Raw genomic sequence first — 22642 nt, forward strand, 5'->3', positions numbered from 1 at the left:
CTCTCTCTCTCTCTCTCTCTCTCTCTCTGCCTCTCCTCCTCTCTCTCTGCTTCTCTGCCCCTCTGGCCTCTCTGCCCCTCTGCCCCTCTGCCCCTCTGCCCCTGCCTCTGGAGTGCCACGATTGAAAGCATGCCTCACACCATCTGGCTGACTTTATTTTCTTAAATTCAGCAATTACAAGTAATTGTTTTCAGAATGTGTCACTATTATAAAATAACTCAAAATCTCACTCTGAAAATGTTGAACATAGTTCACAATAAAAGAAATGCTTTAGTATATAACATTTGCTCATAACTTTACTCAGTGAATGATCAAGCTTACCTTGAGTGACTGTCTTGAGGACAATTAAGGTAGATAAGAATCTCAGTGACAAGCTGGAACTCTTGAAGAACACTGCCGTCTTTGCTTTGTTCTCCACGGAAGGCTCTAAAGAATTATCCTGAGTTCCTTTCATTGTAACTCCTTTAAATATGTCTTCCCCCAATCTCCTCAATGTTGACGTCATAGTTGAATGCTATTAAAAATATATGCAATCATCAATTTTAAATAGTTTGACCAAATGTATGCACTAAAGCAAACATTTATGAAAAATAGAATTGAAATTACAATTAAAACTATATAAAATTACAATTAAAACTATATAATTAACTTTTAAAAACCAAGTATGGACTTCTTGAAATGCTTTCTGAAGAAATTATGATCAAGTTAAATCTGGTATAGTGAAATATCAAAAAGCGGGAGCTGGAGTCCTCTGAGATCACCACCTTCTCTCTTGGGAGCTAGGCCATTCCAAGGTTTTCTCAGAGGACCAGATGAAAGGGTGGAGTCAGCAGGAAGCTCAGCAAGCCATGCTGCACGAAGGGAGCACCAGAGACTGAGCGCAGTGGCCTGTGCACTGATGCCCCAAGTCTCTTCAAGGAGGAAAAGCCAGGATCCCAGGAACCAAAAGTAGCTGGCCCCTGCCCCCGCCCCCTGCCCCCGCCCCCAATCCCCTGGCCCCGGCCCCTGGCCCCAGCCCCTGGCCCTGGCCCCGGCCCCTGGCCCTGAGCTTGCAAAGTCTGTCCTGGGCAAGGACACAGAAGAGTTTGCTTGTCAAACAACTGACTTCATGTTTTCAGATCAGTCTCGCTTACAGATACCCCCACTGACTCCAAAAACATAATAATTACAAAAGAAGAAAATACTGGGTCAGAATCATGGAAAGTTCTCATGGAATAAACTGCAACAAGAAAATAAACAAAACAGAAACAATGGTATTTCTAGAATAACATGGAATCTGGTGGTCTCCCACAGACTATGACACAAACATGAGAAAGCCACTTCAAAGTACTGGAAATGAGACTGCGTACACTAGACTTAGAAATAACTTAGAGGTTTCCGTGTTGTGACTTAATTCTTCTGGCCCTTGTCACTGATTTTCATAATTTTCTACATCTTCATGAGGGTTTGTAAACTGATTCTAAGCTCAGCACATGTCAAATACATACACCAGAAACTAGGAACACATATTCTGACATTTTGGGGATAACAAGTGATTGGGCAATGCTAGGCATGAATAGTGTGATCTGACTTAAATGTACTGTAAGTAAGATTTTAGTATCCCTGAGGAAAGTATATAATTTTTGTAGCATGCAGAATGTTTCTATTCTTAAAAGTCTAAAACAATTAAAACTTGTACCATTCAAAAAAATGTAAAGAAGATGATGACAATAAAATGAAAATTACATAATGGAAGCAGGGTCAATATTCAAGAAGACGTAATAATCCCTAAAGTATATCCACCAGCCAGCAACGCTGTAGCATGCGGAGCAGGCTGGAGAGTTGGCACGGTGCTAAGAGCACTTTCTGCTCTTGCATAGGACCTGGGTTTGGTTTCCAGCACCGCATGGCAGCTCACAACTCTAACTCCAACTCCTGCGAATCAGAGGCCCTCTTCTGATCTCTCCATGGGTACTGCATACATGTGGTGGTACATGTGCAGACAAAATAGGCATGCACATAATCTGACTGGTTGGTTGGTTGGTTTTTTGAGACAGGGTTTCTCTGTGTAGCCTCAGCCAAACTGAAACTTGTTGTGTAGACCAGAATGGCTTCGAACTCAGAGATCCACGTGCCTCTGCTTCCTGAGTGCTGGATCAAAGGCATGTGCCACCACCACTCAGCTCACATGAAAAACAAAATTAATTAAATTAATTATTTAATGTGAGAGAAAAATACAGAGTCCAAGAGAAACACAAATACATAGGCTGTGACGTAACTCCAGCACACTGTCTTCTATTGATAGGAGAACTAAAAGTATCAGTGAGGATATAAATACCACCAGTTAACATTTATAAAGCACTCTCTACAACAGAACAGATATAAAAGTAATAACTTTAACAGATACACCAGCAAAACAAAGATAAAAAGACCTACAATGAACTTCTAAGTAACACATACGACAGAGAAGAAGTCCTAAGGGAATTAGAACACTAGTTAAGGTCAATGTAAACTGCAGAGATGGCACAGCAGACATGAGTGTTCGCTGCTCTTGCAGACGACTAGAGTTCACACCCCAGCACCCAGGCCAGGCAGCTCACAATTTCTAACTCCAGGTCTAAGAGATCTGACGCCCTCTTCTGGTACAAACCTATACAGACATATACATACACATAAATAAAAATAAAATAAGTATTTTTTAAAATGTAAATGAAAATGTGACTATTAGCCGGGTGGTGGTGGTGCACGCCTTTAATCCCAGCACTTGGGAGGCAGAGGCTGGTGGATTTCTGAGTTCGAGGCCAGCCTGGTCTACAGAGTGAGTTCCAGGACAGCTAGGGCTACACAGAGAGACCCTGTCTCGAAAAACCAAAAAAAAAAAAAAAAGAAAGAAAAGAAAATGTGACTATCAAAACATGTAGGATAAGGGAGATGCTTCAAGTGGCTAAGTAGCTGCTGTACAGACAAGCATAAGAACCTGAATGGTGAGGGAAAGAAGGAGGGAGGGCGGAGAGGAGGGAGGGAGGGAAGGAAGGAAGGAGGGAGGGGAAGAAGAGTAGAGAGAGGGAGAGGAAGGAGGAGAGTAGAAGGAGGGTGAAAGAGGGAAGGGAGGAGCTGGCATGGTAGCATACACTGTAATCCCAAGCACTGCTGAGACAGACCTGTAAATTAAGGCCAGCCTAGACTACACAGTAAGACTGTGTCAATCCAAACACTACCACATACACAAAAAGAAAAACAGTCTTAAAACAATAATCTGAATTTTCAGTTCAGTAATCTAGAAATAAGAGTACAAGATAAACTTATAGAGAAGAAACAGAGAGAGAGAGAGAGAGAGAGAGAGAGAGAGAGAGAGAGAATGAAACTAAATTGAAAGCAAGTGTAGAAAGTAAACCAATGAGATCCTTTGAAAGATCAATTTTAAAAAAACAGCCAAAGTAAAGAAGTAAAAGCTCACTGATGTAGAACAGAGCCACTGTTCTGGACAGTGAGGCACATCAAATAGAAGGGCCCTGTGAAAACACTGTCTGTCTCCATGCAGCACCTGAGTTCAGAGAGCCAAATACATCGTGCCTGCTTTCACTTTATCTTTACATTCCAAATTCTAGAGATACAAATTTGTCAGTAAGACAAAGTAATTTGTTTCCTCAAAAAAACACAAACTACAAGAAGTTAGAGAAATCAGAATAACTGTGTAAGCACAAGGATCTGGGGCTGCGGAGCTAGTTCAGCAGGGAAAAGCCCCTGCTGCCTAACTTGCCAACCTAACTGTAATTTTTGGGACCTACATGGCATAAGTTGTCCTCTGACCTCCCCATGGCTCAAGGGCCCATGGGTACATGCTGCATGTGCATGGTGCACACACACACATGATTATAAAAATTTAATAAAAATTCAATTCATAATTAAAATTCAATTAAAACTTTCCCCAAAATATATCTTAGGCCTAGAGAGATGACTTAGTGCTTAAGAACACTTACTGGTTCTGCAGAAGACCTGGGTTCAGCTCCCAGAACTCACATAACTCACAGCCCTCTGCAACTCCAGTTCCAGATTATCCAATGCTCTTGTTTTTGCCTCTGTGGACACTGCATGTACATGGTACATTTACATGCATGCAGGCAAACATGCTATCACCATAAACATAGAGACTACAAAGTTTAACAGATAAAAATCACTTAGAAACTTAAATAGTTGAAGATCTGAAGGAGTGTGCACATGAATTTCATGCAAAAATTATGCAATACTGATGCATGAACATGATGCTGTGAGAGAGAAGATGGTTAGGTTCCTGTGTTGAGAAGACTGAGCACATGGAATTGGTCAACAAGCTGAATACTGCTCCTCTCAGAACCTTAGGACAGTATTAATACCTACTGAGAAGGCTGGTCTCAAACAGAAAAAGGACAGAGTGCACACACACGTGCTATTTCTCTGTCTGTGAAACATAACCAAGAGAACTGATGGTAACTCGAGTCTGCCGGAAGACAGATTCCAGTGAGTCAGTACCTGTGCGCTGGCATCCAGCTGCCTCAGACACCAATAGATGAACCTCACAAAAGGCTCGTGCAGTTTGACGTTCACAAGCGGCATCCACTGGAGCTGCTCTGTCATCATAGGCAAAAGCTGCAGTGGGAGACAGAAGCACAGCCTACTTAGAGATCTGAAACTCACTGCCACCATTTCCCAAACACAGCTGAACGACTTCAGGTCTGGTCTATGGAAGTCAGTTGAAATTTGGATAATGCACTGAGTATACAATTCACCTGGGGTAGAAAACTGACGTACTTAAAAATATTAGGTCTTCTGGACTATTTAAGGTCATTATTTAGATATTTTAAATTTCTCTCAAACAGATGTCATGTTTTCATATTGTCTGCTTTATATAAAGATGACTACATTGTTACTTTTGTATCTATTCTTGCATATGGCCTATGTGAGCTTGCATCCCACTTCGGACTCCCTTTAGCCCCTCCAGCCCGACAGCGGTTAGGGAACCCCCTCAGCTTTTGTTTATCTGAGTCTTCATCTCTCCATTTATGAAAGTTACACTGGACAAGAATGCACCTGACAGTTTTTACTTTCAGTACTTTGCGCCACTCCAACTGGCTCACAAGGATCTACTGCAAGAGCTGCTGACATGGCCACAGAGGGTTTTTTTTTGGTTTTGTTTGTTTGTTTGTTTGTTTTGTTTTTTGTCTGTGGCAACTTGTTTTTCTCTGGGGGCTTTCAGGATCTTTTTTGTCTTTGACTTTTGAACATGTAATAATGTATCTTGGGGTTAATCTCTTTGGAGCTTATCTTAGACAGGAGTTCCTTTGGCTTCTTAGATTTCTGTGTCTATTTCCTTGATAAAAACATTTGGGCTGTGCTTGCCCACTATCCTACCAAACAAGCTCGCCTCCTCTCTTCCTCCTGAGGTTTCTAATACATGCAGTTAATAACACAATCAATGCTCACAGACAATTTCCTGTGAGTCCATCTCTTGACACTTAAGTATCTTCACTTTTGTGGCATATTTAGCAGATTCTGCTTCATGTTGTACTACTTTGTTGCTATTACTGTCGTTTTTTCTCAAGTTCTTTAAAAATATCCCACCCATCTGGTTTTTAATCACAAAAGAAAATCAGTCTTATAAAGTATATCCAGTCTTGTCATAACAAATGTATTAGATCTACTTTAATGACCTTTTATGTTTTTAAATATTGAGCATATCAATACTTATGACCCTTAAATGATAATGGGTCCTAAGTATGATTAAAAACACACAGACACACACAACAAAATGTGTCAGAAGGTCCTATGGGTCATTTCTAAAAACACTGTTTTTCAAAACTATCTCAGCAATCCTACTTTCTTAGAATAAATACAGTATCAACCTGCCTCGGTCACCCTTAACTGTTAACTTGGCATCACCTAGAGTCAATTAATGATGAATATCATTTACTCAAAATCTACAATATACTTAATAATCATGAAATTATTGTTAAAAAACAAACAAAATCTGTGCTTTCCTCAAAGTTTTTATATTTAAGTGTCAATCTCTAAATACCTTTCATACTTGTTATAAATCATGAGCACTGATACTGGCATCATAAGATATTTCCTTTTGATAATGAGAACCACTGAAAGCAGAACCTCCAAATAGAACTAACAAAATAGAATTATCGAAATAGATCTCAACGTAGGAAGAACTATTCACATCACTGAATAGATAACCATTTTTGACACTTTTGGGTATATTATTAAGTCATGTCTCTACTTTAAAAAACCAATTCCCATCATATTAAGAAAACTACAAATACAGTGGGAGTACCTGTTTAGGCCCTGGGTTTAATCCCCATGCCCAAAATAAAAACAATAATATAAAAATATAAATAAAAATGTAAGTATGGGGGCTAGACAGATGGCTCAGTGGTTAAGAGCACTGACTGCTCTTGGAGATCACCAGAGTTTAGTACCCCACAGAGGCACACAACACTCTGTAGCTCCAGTTCCAAAGGACCCATCACCCTCTTCTAATTCCTCAATCAGTGACTGCATTCGGTACATATACATGAATGTAGGCAAAACATTCATACACATAAAATAAACCTTTTAAATTTAGTATGAATTAATACTGAGGTTAAAAATGAATCATGTTTAAAAAAAAAAAAACCTGTTGGTATAGACAATTTTCAGGCCAAACTGCATCTAGTCCAGATATAGAAGTACATGTTTATAATCCCAGAACCAGGGAGGCAGTGATGAGATAATCCTAGGTTTAACACCATCCTGAAGTAGCCAGTGAGTTTAAGGACAGCCTAGGCTGTGTATCTAAACCTTGACTCACCAAATAAAAATACTGTCAACATTTTCCACTTATAAACATGTCAGAAGTTGGGGCTGGGGAGATGGCTCAGTGGTTAAAAGCACTTGTTGCTCTTGCAGAGCACTGGGGTTCAGTTCCCAGATGGTTTACAGCCACCTGTAACTCTAGTCCTAGAGGATCCAAGGCAGGCCTCTAAACTCTCAAGCATCATGCATGCATGTGGTACACATACATACATGCAGGCAAAACCCTCACATAAATATATGAATCTAATTTAAAAAATAAAAATCGGGGCCAGTGAGATGACTTGGTGGGAAAAGGTGCTTGCCACCAAGCCTGGGGACCCGAGTTCCACTCTTGCGATCCACACAGTGGAGGGAGAGGACTCATTCCAGAAAGTTGTCCTCTGACCTCCATATGTGTGGTGGTGTACACGTGTTCCCAGATATACTTAATTAAATAAACAGATGTAATTTTTTAAAACTACAATAAAATGAATAAATAATAATGCCAGAACCATTCCCTTAATCATCGTGTATTTCAAATTAACAAAACAAAGAACTAAAAACTTAGGGGCTGCTGACATGGCTCAGAGGTTAAAAGCATCTACTGCTTTTACAAAGGACCCAGGTTAGGTTGGAAGCAATACCACAGCTCCCAACCTTCTGTAAGTCCAGTTCCAGGATCCAACACCGACTCTGGCCTCCACAGGCACCAGACCACGTGTGGCCCTGACATGTTCACAAGCAGAACACTTACACAGATAAAATAAAAATAAGTCAAATCTTAAAAACCAACCTTTACGCATTTCTCTTGAATGTCATTTCTCTGGGAAGGCTTGGCTGGAGGCTTTTCACCGTCCACACCAGGTTCCTCGGGCTCCACTTTGCTAAGATGGCAGTCTGATATCCAATCCATGAAAACAGTTAACAGCTCATACACTTGTCCATTGAGTGCTGCCTGGTGATCAAACAGTAAATCAAACGTGTACTTCAGTTGAAAACCCCGTAACAACTAAAAAGAAAACCTTAAATTCGGTAGCTATAGAATAATTTACGTAAAGTAAGTTTAGACAAGTATTTAGGTATTTACCTAAGCAAAATTAAATTCTAAATAAATTACTGTTAATATTAAAAACATTAAATGCATGCTTAGTTAAGTAAATTCATCACAATAAGGAAAATAAAATTATACCTTATTACTATGATAAAGAATTTTCAGTGGTTATATACACTGGTCCTAGACTATGACCCCATCCCAGCCCCCAAGGAGCTCAAGCAAGAAGACAGTGAGTTTAAGGTCAAACTGGGTTACACAGTGAGACCCTGTCTCCAAACCAACACGATTATTTTAAAATAACTGTCATTTAAAGTTATTTAAGTTTGATAACACAAAAATGTAACAACTGGCTTTAATTTAGCAGCATGAATCACCTGTCCAAAAAAGCCTAACAACACAGACTTAACAATTCCCAAACTAAATAATATCACTGTGGGATTTCATATTTTCTTCCCACAAAATTTTTACTTTCTTTGTAACAACAACTTGCTATAAACATGATGTGTAATCTTTTCCTGGAAATTCTATTCTGAGAGCCTACCAAAACAGGAGAGAAAAAAAGTAAGGCGAAAGTCTGGGGCTATAACTCAACTGTAGAACACTTGCCTCGCATGTGTGAGACCTCTGCTTGGTCCCACAAAAAAAAATAAAAACTACATTAAAACTCAAACAGCCAGGAAAAACTGTGAGAGATGTTCCAGTCTGAGCCACACCTTCAGGTGGCAGCCAAAATTAAAGGAGTTGGAAGAAGGAAGCTTTGCTTCTTGGCAAGTTCACCTATCCTGCTGTGAGGCACTCCTTCACTGGTATCAGAGCCTACTTCCTAGGAATTTCAATGAAGACTGAAGACCACCAGCCCTCTAGGGCTCCAAGAGAAGATTGGGAATACTGTCTCACAGGCAGAACAACAATCAGATTCTCAGGCTTTCCACCAGGAGACAGTCATTGTTGGACTACTTGGACCACAGGCTATAAAGCCACTCTAATAAATATCTTTATAATATATGTTATATATACATTATATACACATATAATATACATTAAAGATATATATGTGTGTGTATACATATATAATATATATTATACATATATATACACACGCACATACACACACACATATACACACACACACACACATATATATATATATATGTATCTATATATATTTATATATATATATACACATACATCCGATCAGTTTTGTTGCTTTAGAGAACCCTAAGAGTCGTTCTCAAAAAAACAAAAACAAACAAACAAAAAAAATAGTGGCAGGTGGATTTCTGAGTTCGAGGCCAGCCTGGTCTACAGAGTGAGTTCCAGGACAGCCAGGACTACACAGAGAAACCCTGTATCGAAAAACAGAAACAAACAACAAAAGAGAGCCTTTCTCAGTTTACAGAGCAAAGTCTGCCTAGGCTATACGAGATCCTACCTTAAACAAACAAACAAACAAACAAACAAAACTAGAGTCCTTTTTGCCCGTTCAAGGGACAGACACAGATCTTTTTCCAACAACTGTTTCAGAGTCAGCTAACAAAATGGTCCGCCCTACCTTTGACTATTTTTATGTAAAACTGTGAACTGAGAGCCTCAGCTTTACATAGAAACTTGCTGACCAGAGCTTACAGCACTCCTACAAGCAACAAAAGTTCCAATAAACTTCATTTCAGAATAACTTGGTAGATGTATTGTCCTAATAAAATCCCCAAACTTTGCTTCAATCTCCAGTTATACTAGAGGCTGACCTGGCATGGGTCTTATTATTTTTAAATAGAAGTTCCTGTCATGTTGGGGATTGGTTCTAATGCTTTGAATTAATCCGGCCCCCAAAATCGGGAATCTGTGTGTCCAAATGCTGAAGGTCCTTGTCCCCAGTTGGTTTCTGACCAATCAATAAAGAGCCAACAGCCAATGGCTGGACAAGTAGACTGAGGCAGGACCTTTAGATTTGCACAGGCTAGGGACTAGGAGAGAGAAAGGGGGGAATCACTATGATTCGGAGGGTGATGGATCAGATTTAGAGCTGCAGAAGGAAAATCATCCAAAATGTAGGTGAGAAGAAATGTGGTCCCCAGAAGGGTTGCTCAGAAGTGGCTTGGGAAACAAAGACTAGGGGGCCACTCAGGAGCCAGAGCAACAATAGAATTAGAGGCTGTTAAGCTGGAGGGAAATGTGTGCTAGCAGCAGGGAGGATTAGAACTGCCCAACCTTTGAGCTAGTCAAGGCATATCAAAAATTAACTGGCACACGAGTATGTGTGTGTGTGTGTGTATTCTTATGGTTGTTTTTTTTTTTTTTTTCAAGACAGGGTTTCTCTGTGTAGCCCGGGCTGTCCTGGAACTCACTCTGTAGACCAGGCTAGCCTCAAACTCTCGAACTCAGAAATCCACCTGCCTCTGCCTCCCAAGTGCTGGGATTAAAGGTGTGCGCCACCAACGCCCGGCTCATATGGTTGTTATAATGAATCATTCATTCTAATCACTCTTACACAGTCTTCATCTTCATTGTTTTATGATCTCTCATCAAACTCAGAGCTTACAAACATGCTGGTCTCCTTAGACATGTTTTAAAAATAAGAATAATTTTAATATATTTATGTACTTATGTATATATGACAGATACGTGTGTGAGAGTGTGCTTGTGTAGAAGGGAGTCAGTTCACTCCTTCTACAGTAGGTGCTGGGAGTCACTCTGGATGTCAGCCTCGATTGTCAAGAACATTTGTCTACTGAGCCATCTTGCTGGCCTGCAAGAATCCTTTTAAACCTCATTTTTTTTTCTTCAAATAGAAACCAACTACTTTTAGATGAAATTAATCCTGAGTATACTTTTTTCTAATATTTATTTATTTAATTCTATATATATGAGTGTTTCACTGGCAAACCATGTGAGTGCAATGTCTGAAAGAGGCTAGAAGAAGGCATTGGATTCCCTGGAACTGAAGTTACAGGCAGTTGTGAGGCACCACATGGATGCTGAGGATTGAACCCAAGTCCTCTGAAATAGTAGCCAGGGCTCGTAACCATTTCCCTATCTCTCCAAGCCAGTACCTGGCTATAAAATTTCCACCTTTTTCCAACTTAAAGAACTACAAAATGTATCAAAGTGATTAAAGTCCATGGTAAATACTACTACACAGGTATTATAAGGTTCAAGCTTTGAAAAAAAGATTGCCAGATACTGGCAAGTTTGTTAAGTAAATAGAACTTTAATACAATGCTAGAGTTATAAAATGCTACAATTGGAATATAGACATTTTCAAAAATACACATCTATTTTATAACTCAAAAATTCTGGTTCTAGTTAGAATGAAAACATGTCCAGAAAGTTCTCATATGTGAATATCTATAGCACTTTTATTTATAAAATACAAAAACTAAAACACACAAGTGTCTATCCACAGAATGGATACGTGAACTATAATAAATTCATATAATGGAATACTACTCACAATCAACATGATGAAGAGAAAAGAAAGGTCTTAACCAAATGAATACATACCATGCACTAAGGCTATAAAATAGGCCAAACATTCTACAATGATAGAATTCTGCAGACACCAAACCCAGACAACTATTGCTGATGCCAAGAAGTGCTTGCTGATAGGAGCCTGGTACAGCTGTCCCAAGAGGCTCTGCCAGAGCCTGACCAATAGAGATGTGGATGCACACAGCCAACCACTGGACTGAGCACGGGGTCCCTAATGGAGGAGTTAGGGGAAGGACTGAAGGAGCTGAAGACATTTGAAATCCCATAGGAAGAACAACAATATCAACCAACCAGACCTCCCAAGTTCCCATGAACTAAACCACCAACCACCAACCAAAGAGGAACTCATGGCTCCAGCTGCATACATAGCAGAAGAATGCCTTATCTGACATCAATGGGAGGAGAGCCCCTTGGTGCTGTTGAGGCTCGATGCCCCATTGTAGGGGAATGCTAGATCAGTGAGGTGGAAGTGGGTGGGTGGGTGGGGGAGCATTCTCACAGAAGCATGGGAAGGGGTTGGGGGTTTCTGGAGGGGAAGTCAGAAAGGGGGATATCATTTGAAATGTAAATAAATAAAGTACCAATAAAAAAAAGAATTCAAGTCAATGGATGCTTCTGACCAGCAGAAATGAATAGGAAAGGACAGAGAGGAACATTCTAGTGCTACAGTTGTTTATACATGGTATAAAGAAAAGCATTTACCAAAACTCACCAAACTTTACATGAGAAAAATATGGTTTGCTGTTATATGTGATTTATACCTCAAGTTAAAAAATATTAGGGATTCACAGAGCCCAGTCAGGGGTAGTAGTATGATCTGAGTAGCAAATGTCCCCCAAAAATGAAGTGTTGGGAGGCGGGGCTTGGAGGGGTCAAAGTAACTAGATCATGGGAGTTCTGACTCAGTCAGTGATGAGCTAACAATGACTTAGTCAATGATGATAATCAGTGAGCTAACCACTGTAGGAAGAAGGTGGAAACTGGGAAGTAGGGCTCAGGCGAAGGGATGTCACTGGAGATATGCTCTTCCTCCAATTCTGTTTCCTGGCTATGAGGTGTGCGGGTCTGCTTCATTACACGTCCTCCCGTCATGACAACCTGCCTCACTCTAGGCCCTATCCTGGTTTGCTTTCTATTGCTGTGATGAACACAAAGAACAAAGCAACCTGGGGAGGAAAGGGTTTATTTGGCTTACAGAACCTCATCATAGTTCCTCATAAAACGAACCCAAGGATGGAGCTCAAGCCAGGAATCTAACTGACACAGAAGCCATGGAGAAGTGTTGCTTACTGACTTGTTTCCAATGGCTTGGCTTGCTTTCTTATACCACCCAAGACCACCTGTCCATGGGTGGCACCTCACAGCAGAGAAGACATCAATCAGGAATCAAAAAAATACCACAGTCTTACCTACAAGTAATCTGATAAGGGAAATCCCCCTATTAAGATTTCCTTTTCCCAGATGACTCTAATTTATGTAAAGCTAACGAAAAAACCTAACAGGCCACTGAAATCACTCAAACTGTAAACTAAAATAAATCTGACATGCAAATCACAACACAGCCAGGTGTGGTTTTTGATAAAATAACTTTATTAACAACAAGTAACCTAGAAGGGCCTGTGACTTGTCACTGCCAGTAAGACAGTGCTGAATGCTATTCTGTTTCTGGGTAGAAAGGGGTAAAAATTTATGTGTGTGTGTGTGTGTGTGTGTGTGTGTGTGTGTGTGTGTGTATGTATTATACAGATAAGTCTCTATAAAATAATTAAAATGAATTCTTTCAAAACAAAATTATATTTTACTTAAAATAGAAAGAAAAATGATTAAAAGTTTTAAGAAAATTTCTTCGCTCCCCACTGGAGGGATTTTCATCACACCATACCTTGAGAGGTTTTGAAGCTGGTACCTTCTCTTGTTTTGAACTCTTCACTTCGTGAGCAGCATGGGAATCTCCTTTCAGTCTCTGTACTGTCATAAACTCATACTTCCTCTGCAACAGCACAGAGTTGGAAATTAAGGAGCAATCTTACAAAACGCAAGCACATCATTTAAAAATGCAAGACAGGGCTGGACAGATATACAGCTGCTCTTCCAGAGGACCCTTAGCTCAATGTCCAGCGCCCACATAGTGGCTCACAGCCATCTGTAACTCCAGTTCCAGGAACTCCATCACCCTCTTCTGACCTCCACAGGCATAGGACATGGACATGGTGTACAGACATATATGCCACAAACACTCATATGCATAAACAGTTCATTTAAAAATTATGACAAGGACGAGAAAGGTGCCTCTGCAGTTAAGAAAAGGCACTGCTCTTCCAGAGGACCGGACACTAGTTGGGCAGCTCACGGCTGCCTAAAATTCCAGTCTCAGGGGCTCCAATGCCCTTTTCTGGTCTCTGTAGGCAACTGCACACACATGGCATATACTCAACCCAAACATACAAATATGCACTCAAAAAAAATTATAAAAACAAAAATTCTTGAGAGCAAAGCAGGCAACTTACCTGTAAGTTATCTAAACGAGCTTGGACCCTTTTGGCCTGAATCTCCATCTTCTTGTTTTCCTCACTTATTTCATTTAGCTAAGGAAGGGGAAAATTGCATACTTCAATAAAAAGTTTAAACTATTTTGATACTATTTCTCAATGTACTGTCTAATCTTACCAGATACGTAAGCAAGCAATATAACAAATCAGCCAACGATTCCCATTTCATTCTAAAACATAAACAGTATCTAGGAAACTTTACATCTTAGGAAAACTTTTCAAAACTCCTATGATGGTTACTGCTGACTATCAACAAGACAGTCTGTAACCATTCACAGGGCAGGTGCCCATCTATACAGAACTAAATTGGGTTTGCCTTCTGGCGAGCCTCTGAGGGATTATCTTGATTAGGTAAAGTGAGGTTGGAAGACCTACTCTAAAACACAGTGAAACTGAGAGCTTGTGTCCTAAGACTGCATACAAGGAAGACGTTGATCCATTTTCAAATTACTAAGTTTTTCTTATGCTTGCTTTAAAAATAAAAGAATGTACTTATGGGTGTTTTGATCACATGCATATCTGTGCACACATGTATGCAGTACATGTGGAGGCCAGAAGTGGGTATCAGATCCCCAGAACTGGAGGTAGAGACAGCTGTGAGCTACTACCGCGTGGGTGCTAGAAGCTGAGCCCAGCACTCTGGAAGAGCAGTTGGGGCTCACAACCACTAATTCATCTCATCAGTCCCTGTGCTTGCTGCAAATCTAGTAAAGCTCTCTTATTTTTTTTCAAATTGCCAAATATATGCTAGATGAAAAAGAGGAAACAAGAATTTAAATATTTATGTTTACGAGAATGTTATAAGCTAACAGATTTATTGAATTCTTTCTAGCTAAAATGTTTTAAGACTGACTTAAATTTCTTAAATATAATCTTAACATCTAATACATATGGAATAGGTATACCTGTTTTCTTAAGTTATCATTCAGCTCTCTCAGGGTATCAAAGGAGGACTTCATTCTCTTGTTCTCTTTAGTCTTTTCCTTAAGAGCTTCCGTTAAGTGTTCAACTTCCTTACTGTGTTGCTAGAAGAGAGGGAAATCTAATCGAAATAACAGCTAAGAATCCAGTATCAGTAGGGCCTAACATGCCCAAGGCCCCAAGTCAAATTCCCACCATAAAAAAAATAAAATCAAATGCTATTAAACATAAATTAATTAAAGCTGAAATTCTTCTATCACAAAAACTCTAATCAATGTATTTAAGCATATATACATATATAAACATTTCATAAATGTGTGTATATGTGCATATGTATATGTGCACGTACATACACACACACATTCACACACAAGTAACTTTAATGAAGAAAGTGTAAGGCTTGTATAATAAATACTTAAGGCACAAAGGAAATAAATTAAAGAAGATATCAGAGTATAGAAAGACTTCCCATGCTCATGGATCAGTAGGTTTAACATTATGAAAATGGACATAATTTTCTTTTAAAGATTTATTTATTCATTTTATGTATATGAGTGCTCTTTCTACATGGACAGCTGTGCACCAGAAGAGAGCATCAAATCCCATTATAGATGGTCAGGAGCCACCAAGTAGGTGCTGGGAATTGAACTCAGGACCTCTGGAAGAGCAGTTAGTGCTCTTAACCACTGAGCCGTCTCTCCAGATCCAGCACCTGATTTCTTAACAAAAATACAGAGTGGAAAAAAGGCAGCATCTTCAACAGATGTTATTGGTCAAATTGTACACCTGCATGTAGAAGAATGCAAATAGATCTACATCTATCTTCCTGGACAAAACTCAAGTCTTAGTGGATCACAGACCTCAAGATATAGCCAGATATCCTGAATCTGACAGAAGAGAAAGCAGGGAATAATCTTGAACTCATGGGCACAAGAAAAGACTTCCTGAATAGAACAATAATAACACAGACACTAAGAACAACAATTAATCAACGGGATCTCATAAAACTGCAAAGCTTTTATGAGCAAAAGACAAAGCAAAATATAACATCATTACGACCAATTGGCAGGCTGCAGAATGGGAAAATTAATAATTAATTAATTAATCACCTGATAGAGGGCCAATATTTTTTTAAACCAGACACCAGAGTTAGATCAATAATACTGATAGCTCATGCTGGTTAGGATGTGGGGGAAGGGAAACAGTTACCCACTGCTGGTAGAAGCACAAGCTTGAACAGCCACTGTGAAAATCAGTGTGGTAGTTTCTTTCCAGTTCTAGGGAACTGGAAGCTGATCTACCACAAGATCCAGCTTACCACTCTTGGGCATTGTGCTGGCCAGTTTTAGAATAAGATGACACAAACTGGAATCATCAAAAGAAAAAGTCTCAATTGGGAAAATGTCTCTATAAGACCAGACTACAAGAAAGCCTGCAGGGCATTTTATTAATTAGTGATTGATGTGGAGGGCCAAGCTTTACTGAAGCTGGTGGTCCTGGGTTCTATAAGAAAGCAGGCTGAGCAAGTCACAGGGAGCAAGCCAGTAAGCAGCACTCTTTCATGACCTCTGTATGAGCGCCTCCTTTAACATTCCTGCCCTGACTGAGTTCCTGTCCTGACCTCCTTTGATGATGAACAGTGATGTGGAAGCATACGCCAAACAAACCCCGTCTTCTTCAAGTTGCTGTGGACATGGCGTTTCATCACAGTAACAGTAACCCTGAGACAGGCATATTCTGAAAGGATTCTACATCCTACTAGAAACACTAGCTCAACCATTCAACCATGTTCATTGCTGTTGTATTCTAATAGCCTTGATGACCATCAACTAATAAATAGCTAATGAAAATTTACATATTCCTGAGTATTTCTCAGCCTTAAAGAAAAATGAAATTCACAGGTAAATGGATAGAGCTAAAAAAAAAAAAAATCACCCTAAGTGAGGTAACCCAAACCTAAAAGGACAAAATCAAAATAGTATGTATTCTCTTACATGTGGGTGTCAGCTTCTAAGGCTTGGATAGGCATGTTACAATCTGTATAACCACAGAGGTTGAGGGAACAGGTGAAGAGAAAGAACTCCCAAGGAAGGGGAAATAGAAAACTAGAAATCTCATTAAACACAGAAGCTGTGCTGGTGCCTAACTAGAGCCTGCCCTCTACTGACTACTGTTCATGGTACCTAGCATACTACCAGTGGAGAAGGGTAAACACTAATCCAGCTACAAACCCTTTAATCCACAATGATGAACTGCCTGTATACGCTGACTCAACGGCGGTAGGAGTAGCCAACCACTATATGATTGAATTTAAGGTCTACTCCAAGAGACGAAATTCATGCTCGACACTGCCCAGATGGCCAAAAAACAGGGACGAGGATAGCCATGGACCTAGAGGAAAATGAACTACTATTGTTCTGCTAAAGGACCAAAGGACCATAGCAATAAAATGACTCCTAAGGACATTCTGCTATGCTCACAGACCAGCCATCATTAGAGAAGCTTGCTGCTGCAGGAGACAGGAACTAATGAGAGCCACAACTGGACAGTGTGCTGAGAGTGAGGGACCTCGGAACACTCACTCCCATATAGGATGTCTATCATTTCTCTCCCCTTAGGGCCCAGGACACTAGGTGGAGGATGAGGCAGAAAGCCTGTAAGAGCTGGTGGGGATGGAAAACAGCAAGGAAACAGTGCCAACCCAAGACTGATGCACATATGAACTTACAGAGTCTGTGGCAGAATGTACAGGGCCTGTCTGGTCCAAACCAGATGGGATCCCAACACAAGTCCAAACCCTTAACCCAGAAGCTATCTTCAACTGTCAACTGGTCACAAAGAAAAATTGTTTTTCTCCAATGGAATCTCACTGGATATGCAAACCGCACTTAAGGGCCATTGTCAGGCTCAGTGAAAGCCAACACAAAACAAACTCAATGGTATTTTTAGAGTGTTTTGTTGGTCTTATGATGCTTTGTTTGTGCATTTTTTGTATATGTTTCCCATACTTTTTCTTTTTTTGTTTGTTTTCTTTTTGTTTTTGTTTGCCTGTTTGTTTCCTAAAGAAAGAAGAAAAGACGTGAAGTTGGATGGGTGGGGAGATAGGGAGGATCTGGGAGGAGAGGAGGGAGGATAAACTTTGATCAGAATATATTGTATGAAAGAAATATTTCCAATAAAAAAGAAAGAAAATAATGTGTGTGTGTGTGTGTGTGTGCAAAGAGGAGGAAGAGAGGTGAAATAAGCAAATATGGCAAGATGTTAATAATAACAAAGCTAAAAGAAAAGAATTACTTTATAATCAAACACTGTAAAATTACCTCCTTTAAAATTTGAAATCTTGTCAGAACTTCTTCTTTAACACCTTTAATTTTGCTCAAGGCGGTTTCATGTCTGAAAAGCAGCTGTTCTCGTTCGGCTAAAAACTGTTCTCGTTTTTGAAGTTCTTCAGCAAATTTCTGCTGTGCTGTAGTTTCATACTACCAAAATACACAATTTAAATGTTTTTTATTAATTAGTTGACAAATTCTGCAAATAATGTTTTAATCCACTGACACTGTTTTAATCAAAAGGTTTTTGCCAATGTAAAATGGTGTGGTCCCTTTGGAACAGTCTGGTTAATGTTAAATGTAATTAGCATCTGACTCCAGCATTCCAAGAGAAATGAAAGCATATATTCATACAAAACTTAAACACAAATGCTCACAACAACATCATGACAATAGCCTAAATTGTAAACAACCCATAACTAGTTAGTTTTAACTGTCAACTTGACACAACCTAGAATTACCTGGGAAGAGTATTCTAATAAGGAATTACCTAGATCAGGTTGACCTGTGACCTGCGTGTCTATGGGGGACTGTCTTGCCCAGACCATCGTGGGCAGTATCACTCTCTCATCAGGGGGTCCTGAGCAATGTAAGACAGAAGAAAAGGCTAGACAAGAAACATATTTATCTGCTCTTGACTATGGGTATGATATAACTACCTGCTTTTAAGGTCTTGCTCCCTTGACTTCCCTGCTCCCATGGTGTGGTGATTTAATATGCTTGGCCCATTCGAAGTGGCACTGGTGTGGTCTTTTTGAAGTAGGTGTAGCTTTGTTGGAAGTGTGTCACTGTGGGGGAAGGTTTTGAGGTCATATGCTCAAGCTCTGCTCAGTGCTGAAGAGAATTTCCTCCTAGCCACCTGTGGAAGACATTTTCTTCCTGGTTGCTTTTGGATCAAGATGTATAACTCTCAGCTCCTTCTCCAACATCAAGTCAGACTGAATGATACCATGCATCCCACCTTGATGATAATGGACTGAATCTCTGAACCTGTAAGCCAGCCCCAATTACATGTTGTCCTTTATAAGAGTTGCCTTGGTTATGGAGCCTCTTCACAGCAATAAAAACCCTAAGACAAAGTTGGTACAAAGGACTAGAGTACTGCTGTGATAGGCCTGATCATGTTTTGTTTGGAAGAATGTAGATTTGGGGACTTTGGATTTGGAAATCATTGGAATGTTTTAGTGGGGCTTAACGGGCCATTCTAGTAGTAGGAACATGGAAGACAGTGGTGCTGAGGGTGATTTGAACTGTGGGGGCCTGGCTCAAGATGTTTCAGAGGAAAATTTTAGTTTGTTGTCTAGAAATCATTCATGTTATATTTCGGTGAAGACTGTGGCTACTTTTTGCCCTTGTCCAAATGGTCTGCCTGAGGCTAAGATAAAGAGATGTAGACTAATTGCACCAATAAAGGAAGTCTTAAAAAAAAAAAAAGAAAAGAAAAACTAGTATAGACTCTGCCCTGTGGTTCATTCTTATAAAGAGCATTTCAGTCAAGTTTAGCAAGCTTAGAAAGAAAAAAATACAAAACATATGGTTCAAAGAATAAAGGGTCACCAGGAAGTGGAATGGAACTAAATCCTGTGTTTAAGAAAATAAAATGGAACTAAGGTAGTAGTGACTACAAAGCAAGATCCCACCCAGCTAAGCTTATTGTTTATGCATTTTAAGTTGAACAAAGGATAGTTATATCATGTTAGGCATTATTATGACCTGGTTATTGTTTTCATTTTGACATAAGGAAATAAGATTGTGTGTTAAATTGACAAGAGATGGATTGTGATGGCTATTCTTGGTTGTCAACTTGCCTCTATCTAGAATGAACTACAATCTAGAACTTATACAGAGCTTGTGAAAAGGAATTAAATAAAAGCTTAGGTCTGGGCATGGTAGTATATACTTTTAATCCCAGGAGACAGAAGCATGAAGATCTCTTGAGTTCAAGATCAGTTTACAGAGTAAGTTCCAGGACAGCCAAGTTTAGGCAGTGAAGGATGTAATAGAAAAAAGGGGCTATGTTCCAGGCCCAGCAAGCAGCAGAACTTGGCAGCTTTAGCACCATGATGAGTCTGTAAGAGCCTACTGGTGAAGCTTAATTGCAGTGGAAGACCTCAGTGTATTAGAAATGCCAGTGGGGTGACCACCAAGAACAGCAGCAGCAATGGAGTAGAGTCAACCAGAGCCTAGAGTGCTGCAGAGGGCAGAGCTGGAAAAGTGACCCCAACCCTTTGGGGGAACCAAGAAGATCATGTGTGGATCCCAGACATTGGAACAAGAAGCTGTGAGGTTGCATTGGAGACCCCAAGATGTTAGAGATGCCGGAGCCATGGGATACTTGCTGAGGAAAGCTGCTAACAGGGAACGGAACAAGCCCAAGAGAAAGAAGTGTGTTGCAATCAATAAAGATAGAAGGAATTGGAAATCCGAAGAGCATTTTAACATCAGACATGGAAATGCAGAGTTTGGAGTTTGCCCAACTGGTTGTTGGTTTTGCTTTGGTCCAGTATCTCCTCACTGTGCTCTCTTTCCTATGTTTTGGAATGATAATGTATATATGTAGGAAGAATGTGATCTGATTTTTTTTTTTTTACTTTATTGGGGACTATGGCTAAAAGATTGCATGAATCTCCTAAGATACTTTGAACTTTAATCTTAAACATTGTTGAGACTGTTATAGACTATGGAGACGTTTGAAGTTGGACACTGTACAAAATACACAATGTATTTTGTATTATGCTATGGCTAGGCATGGCCCTCATAGACTCATGTGTTTGAACAAACGTATGGGGGCCAAGGAGTGGAATGTGGTGGTTTGAATATGCTTGGCCCATGAGAAGTGGCACTAATAGAAGGTGTGGCCTTGTTGGAGTAGTGTGGCTTTGTTGAAGGACATGTGTCACAGTGGGGGAGGGTTTTGAGGTCCTATGTTCAAATTCTATCTAGTGCTGAAGAGGTCCTCCTTCTGGCTGCCTGCAAAAGACAGTCTCTTCTGTAGAACTCTCAGCTCCTTCTTCAGCATCAAGTCTGCCTGGATGATGCTATGCTTCCCCCCATGATGATAATGGACTGAACCTCTAAAACTGAGTTGTTTTGATCATTGTGCTTCTTCACAGCAATGGAAACCCTAAGACACATGGACTGTAACCTGGGATTGCAAGCCAATAAACCATTCTCTCTCCTGTGTTGATTTTTGCCAGAGTATTTTATCACAACAATAGAAATGAAACTAGAACACTACTTAATGTCCAATTAATGAATAAAACAAGAAAATGTGGTATATAACAGAGTAATATTTATCAATAAAAAGCATACACTGATGCATGATGCGACAAGGAATGAACTAAAAAATATGCTAAGTGAAAGGATCCAGTCACAAATTACTACATACTATAGTATATCATGTGTAAAATATCCAGAGACAGAAATTAGATTAGTGGTTGCCTTTTGGAGATGATGAAATATTTTAAATTTTTTTGGGATGGTGTACAACTCAATGAGTATATTAAAAATAGTAACAGATTATAAAATTAATGATTTCTAAATTTAAATGCAGTTTTCTAGCTCAGCAAAAAGCTACACCATTTATCCAACTACCCCATCCTTAAAAATCCATGAATTTTTTTTCCTTGACTAAACTTTACTGCATACTCAAATAATCTCAGCATCATTACTAGAACCCATCATGTATTTATTTTTCTATTTTTTTTATTTTTTGGTTTTTTCGAGACAGGGTCTCTTCTGTGTAGCCCTGGCTGTCCTGGAACTCACTCTGTAGACCAGGCTGGCCTCGAACTCAGAAATCCGCCTGCCTCTGCCTCCCAAGTGCTGGGATTAAAGGCGTGCATCACCACCGCCCGGCTTTTTTAGTTTTGTTTTTGTTTTTGTTTTGGTAGAACCCATCATTTAAATATCTCTACAGTTCATCCATTTCTCTATATCCTTGACCCTTATCCTAATCCAAGACATCATCAGACTGCCACCATCACTATGCATTCTATCACCTATCTAGTTCTTAACTACTGATGACAACTTAAGATACTACCCATACGTAGATACTGTAGTTGAGAATTAGGCATGCCCAACTCACAGCCCATAGTGGAATACAGTCTGGGATAGCTATGAATAGGCTTCAATACAAAACTGTAGACTTATAAAACATGAAGTGTTTCTGTTTGTTTTGTCTTATAACTCAATTGCACAGTTCTCAAGCATAAGTTTCACAAATGACAACATCATGTGTCAGGCAAAATAATTGCATGTATGCTTTTGTAACCTGTGGTCTGTGAGTTGGACACATCTCAAAGTCCCATGTATCTTTGGCCCCCACATTGGTACTAAGGGAAGGTGCTGGACCCTTTTAGAGGTACCTGTTCGTGGAAAGTCTTTAGGTCCCTGGAGTTTGCCCTTGAGGCATATTACAGGACCCTGGTACTTTCTCCTTTGGTTGATGGCCATAGAGTGAGTTTTGCTGTGTCAATGCTTTTACCATACACTGTGGTACCACA

At 39.8% G+C, this 22642-nt stretch overlaps 1 protein-coding gene across 1 annotated transcript in view; it reads right to left on the reverse strand.

Moving 5' to 3' along the window:
- Ccdc138 (coiled-coil domain containing 138) overlaps window positions 1-22642 on the reverse strand; it is a 63197-nt gene that overhangs the window by 25094 nt on the left and 15461 nt on the right. Inside the window, exons 7-13 of the mRNA XM_028782011.1 lie at window positions 18129-18287; window positions 14793-14912; window positions 13846-13923; window positions 13221-13328; window positions 7589-7750; window positions 4489-4605; window positions 322-514 (exon numbers count right to left, since the gene is read on the reverse strand). Coding sequence (XP_028637844.1) covers window positions 322-514; window positions 4489-4605; window positions 7589-7750; window positions 13221-13328; window positions 13846-13923; window positions 14793-14912; window positions 18129-18287 — 937 coding nt within the window. The remainder of the gene's footprint in view (window positions 1-321; window positions 515-4488; window positions 4606-7588; window positions 7751-13220; window positions 13329-13845; window positions 13924-14792; window positions 14913-18128; window positions 18288-22642) is intronic.

This window comes from Grammomys surdaster, unplaced genomic scaffold, assembly GCF_004785775.1.
Source record: "Grammomys surdaster isolate TR1022 unplaced genomic scaffold, NIH_TR_1.0 655, whole genome shotgun sequence".
NCBI lineage: Eukaryota > Metazoa > Chordata > Mammalia > Rodentia > Muridae > Grammomys > Grammomys surdaster.